This window comes from Arachis stenosperma, chromosome 8 (assembly GCF_014773155.1).
Source record: "Arachis stenosperma cultivar V10309 chromosome 8, arast.V10309.gnm1.PFL2, whole genome shotgun sequence".
Taxonomy (NCBI): domain Eukaryota; kingdom Viridiplantae; phylum Streptophyta; class Magnoliopsida; order Fabales; family Fabaceae; genus Arachis; species Arachis stenosperma.
The window spans coordinates 33,335,290-33,339,532 of record NC_080384.1 but is presented as its reverse complement, the minus strand read 5'-3'; the positions used below and the strand labels follow the sequence as shown (position 1 = coordinate 33,339,532).

At 31.4% G+C, this 4,243-nt stretch overlaps 1 protein-coding gene across 1 annotated transcript; it reads left to right on the top strand.

Annotated features, from left to right (window-relative positions):
• The first annotated feature begins 611 nt into the window (after positions 1-611).
• LOC130946361 (putative cyclin-D6-1) lies at positions 612-3,075 on the top strand. The gene is made up of 6 exons (XM_057875087.1): positions 612-1,115; positions 1,201-1,281; positions 1,442-1,537; positions 1,608-1,827; positions 1,917-2,047; positions 2,351-3,075. Exons 1-6 carry the CDS (start codon positions 936-938, stop codon positions 2,609-2,611), a joined length of 969 nt encoding a protein of 322 aa, XP_057731070.1. The 5' UTR covers positions 612-935; the 3' UTR covers positions 2,612-3,075.
• The last annotated feature ends 1,168 nt before the right edge of the window (positions 3,076-4,243 follow it).

Here is a 4,243-nt window from a genome sequence, read left to right as displayed (position 1 = left end):
ACGGAATAATATATACACGTATTTCATATCATTGGAGTGTAGCGCTAGCTTCCCCTGCATTCTAGAATAATAAAATGGCGAGCATCAAACAAGTAATTAATATAAAGAAAATAATATAGAAAATATTGAGTGTTCAACGTTTGTTTATTCAAGTACAATAAAGCAACGTTTTGAGACTTGCACAATCATTATTTATAAAAAAAAGTAAAAAAGTGGTTGATTATTTTTTTATTTAAAATATTTAATTAGAAAAAAATGAAATAATTTTTTAAAACAATTATTTAGAAAATAAAATGGTGTTGATCTTTTAAGTTATTGATAATAATACCAAAATAACTTAGATTTATGTTTTTTTATAGTTATCATGAAATTACTCATCTTAAAAGTTTAAGTCGATAACAGAGTTAATATAAATGATTATATCTTTAACATTCTTCTTTAAATAAAAATCTTTTTTGAGTTTGTTTAATTTTTATATAGGCCTTCTTTTATTCTTTTAATAGTTTTATGTGTTTGAATATTTTGTTAATTTGTTAAAAAAAAACTAATATGTGTATATATAAGAGGTGTTGGGGTTTGAGTAATAACTCCCTAACCTAACTTGATGGCAAGGCATTGATTTGATTATTAGAGAGATGGTATGGTAGTGCTATTGCTCTCATCTCATGCAGCCCTGAGCAGTGACCACTGCACAGAGAGAAGAGTAGGGACCAACCCCCTCCATTTTTCTATCTTTTATTTACCAATCACACACAGACAACTAAACAGAGAAACAACTCCCCTGCATTCATACATTATATACCTTTGATTTCAAGTAGAAAAATTGTCATCTCTCTTTCTTTCTTTGTCTCTACATACACTGATGCATGTCCTTCTTGCTCCTTAACAACTTCCTTCTTCACACAAATTAAGGCTTTGTTTTATTTCTTTTAATAATGGAGTTTGAGCTTGAGAACCCCTTTGATGAGAACTACCATAACCTTCCCTTTGAAGCTGTCTCCTCCCTCTTCCACATTGAATCTGAACACATCCCTCCCTCCAATTACTTCCACACTCTCAAGGCCACTGATTTTGATATCTCTCTTAGAACAAATCTCATTTCCTTCATATCACAGGTAACCAACCACTAATTCATCACTTTATTACTCTCTTTCCTCTCTTCTTTCTTTGAAACAATTGCTTCCTTATGTTCTGTTTCAGTTGTCCTGCACCTTTGATCCTGTTCTGCCTTACCTTGCCACCAACTACCTAGATCGCTATCTCGCCAACCAACCCATATTGGTAACCCCACACTAAATTATTTAATTACTACTTAATACTATATATCTTTTTCTATTCAAAAACAATGGCATTGGCCTCACTTAGTAGTTAAATTACTACTCTTTATGTTATATGAACAATATTTTAACTAACATTAGATTATGTATTTGTGGACATATAGCAACCAAAGCCATGGACCAACAAGCTTCTTGCAATCTCTTGCTTCTCTCTAGCTGCTAAGATGCTAAAGATAGAGTATTCTCCCACTGATGTTCAGGTAAATACTTATTAATTATGAGAACCAAAGAGTAGTGAGATTAGTTACATTGCATTGTGTTACATACTAGGTTCTTGTGAACAATCATGGTGATGGTGGTGTCATATTTGAGGCACAAACAATACAAAGAATGGAGACCATTGTGTTGGGGACACTACAATGGCGTATGCGTTCCATAACACCATTCTCATTCATCCCTTTCTTCATCAACTTGTTGGGCATCAATGACCCTTCATTCAACCAGGTACTCAAAGATAGGGCCTCCCAGATCATATTGAAGTCACAAACAGGTACATAATCATATAATTAACTTAACCAATTATTATTTAAACAATTAGTGAGTGAATGAATGAATGAATGTTTTTTGTGTGATTGGCAGAGATAAAGGTTTTAGAATTCAAGCCATCTGTAATTGCAGCATCAGCTCTACTGTCTGCTTCACATGAGTTGTTTCCCTTTCAGTATCCATGCTTCTTTAGAGCAATATCTGATTCTTCATATGTAAATAAAGTACATTCTCTACTACTTAATGCTCCTTTTTCTTTTAGTTTCTCTATGTTCTTTTTTTTATTATTATTAATGGAATCACCCGGGGTTAATATCAGTGGAGTAAAAAGAATGTTTCTTTGCTTTCTTTTATAAAAGTTTCTGTTTGTTCACTTAAATGAATTGCAAGTAAAAAATTTTAAAGTCAAATTTTTTTTCTGACTCGTCAATCAATAATAATGTGGCATGAGACATAACATGTTGTATTAGTTTAGAATCAAATGAACATTAAATGGTATGATACTGTTGAATTTACTGAAAATGCAGGAAAGCATGTTGCAGTGCTATAATGTGATACAGGAAATGGGTAGAGAGGAGTACGAATCATCTGTGTTGAATGTGAATTCAAGCTCAGACACACCGGTTAATGTATTGGATGAACATTTTCTGAGCTTGGAAGAAAGTGAAAAAACCAACATTGCTCCCACCACACACAATAAGGACCTCAAAAGAAGATCAAAGTTCACTGCTTATGGTAACAACAACAACAACAACAACCACTCCTTCCATTCTCACCATCAATGCTAGCTGAGAAATTGTAACACAACAAGAAGATAACATCATCACTTATTAATTAATCCTCCTCTTTCTGGTCCATTCTGAGAGTGATTAATTAATGTCTTTAAGGACAAGATATATAATAGGGTGAGATATTGAGAGAGCAATGTACTGATCCATGAGTAAATAGTTTGATGGACAGAATCACTGTAACGTGATCTTGGTACGGCCCTTCATTTAAATCTCTGCTGCTTCAAACAAAAAGGAGAGCTATGGGAAGATAAGATATCTAAGTTTCTTTTTTTCTTTTTTTTTTTTCTTTGGGTTTTCTTGGAGACCAAACAAAAAGACAAAACATAACTTTGAATTGTAGGGGTTGAATTTTTGTGTGTCTGTTTTGTAGTTAAGTGTGGTGGTGGTTCTGTCTATTTGCTTCTGGTAAAGGAATAAATAAATAATATACAGTATCATAGTGAATGAACAAAATAAAAATGTATATGTAGTAGTACCTTAATTAATTAATACTATATAGTATTACTATTTATGTTATTCCTACTTGCCTATAAAAATATTGTTATTTTGAGAGACCAAAACCGTTATTAATTAATTAATTATGCAGGTGATTAACAAGAGATTAGGACCGTTTCATTTATGAGAATTAGGTGTTAGTGATAACTTGGATGGTCCCGGTGACTCAATTTTTTTTTTTTTTTGTCAAACGTATTTGTTTCGGAGCTTTTCTTTTATGAGAACTCTGTTATAGTACCTGCGAGTTGATAGCAACTTCACATAGACGTGAGGGACCACTGTGCGTTGGTTTCTACCGAATAATTTTGCCCTTTAATAAAAGTTTTGTTCTCTCTTGCTTTTATTTTGTCTATGGCTAAATTACACGCACTTTTAAGTTTTAACTATATACATGTTATACTTACATTAGTCTCTTTGAATTAGTAAGGAAAAATTAGTGTCATTTTATAAGATGTAAATATATTATTGTATATATATATATATTTAAATTAGACTCCCATCTGAATCGATCTAGCATGAATACTATGGATGTGATAATTAATAAATGTTCCACACATCATATAAACAAAGGGTTTTTAAATAGCTAAAGTAAATATCTATTTGCTGATGCCTGTATTTTTATAGGTATTTATATTTTTATATTTTTATATTTTTATATTTTATTTTTTAATTCACTTTTACATTGCACACAAAAACTATATCTATATCACTTCTACTATGTTAACGAGATTTAAAAAAAAAATCCTTCTAAACATCTCGTTTGCACATGAAAGGTTATAAACAAGATAAGTGCGTATTTTGAATTTTTTATTTTTAATATAGGAGTGGTAGTGGTATTTTTTTAAAATGTGGATTGTTGGGGTATTATACTCAAATGTGAAATCGTTTAACTAGAGAAGTAGAAATCGAACCGTCCAATTTATTAGAGGTACAGAAATCGGACCATCCGATTTCTAGAGGTAAACAAATCGGACTGTCCGATTTGTGTTTAAAAAAAAAATTAAAAAATTTGAGGTATAGAAATCGGACCCTCCGATTTGTGTATTTTCACAGTTTTGAAAAATACCAAAAATTACAATGTTAAAGTATATCACCACTTCTACTTTCATAACGAAAAAATTAGCCGCATATTTT

What these genes read in the sequence shown, in the direction of transcription:
- LOC130946361 (XM_057875087.1), top strand. Translation starts at nt 936, where the DNA reads ATGGAGTTTGAGCTTGAGAACCCCTTTGATGAGAACTACCATAACCTT. An exon ending in ATTCTCCCACTGATGTTCAG is followed by an intron (nt 1,538 to 1,607) that starts GTAAATACTTAT and finishes GTTACATACTAG; the next exon opens with GTTCTTGTGAACAATCATGG. An exon ending in CATATTGAAGTCACAAACAG is followed by an intron (nt 1,828 to 1,916) that starts GTACATAATCAT and finishes TGTGATTGGCAG; the next exon opens with AGATAAAGGTTTTAGAATTC.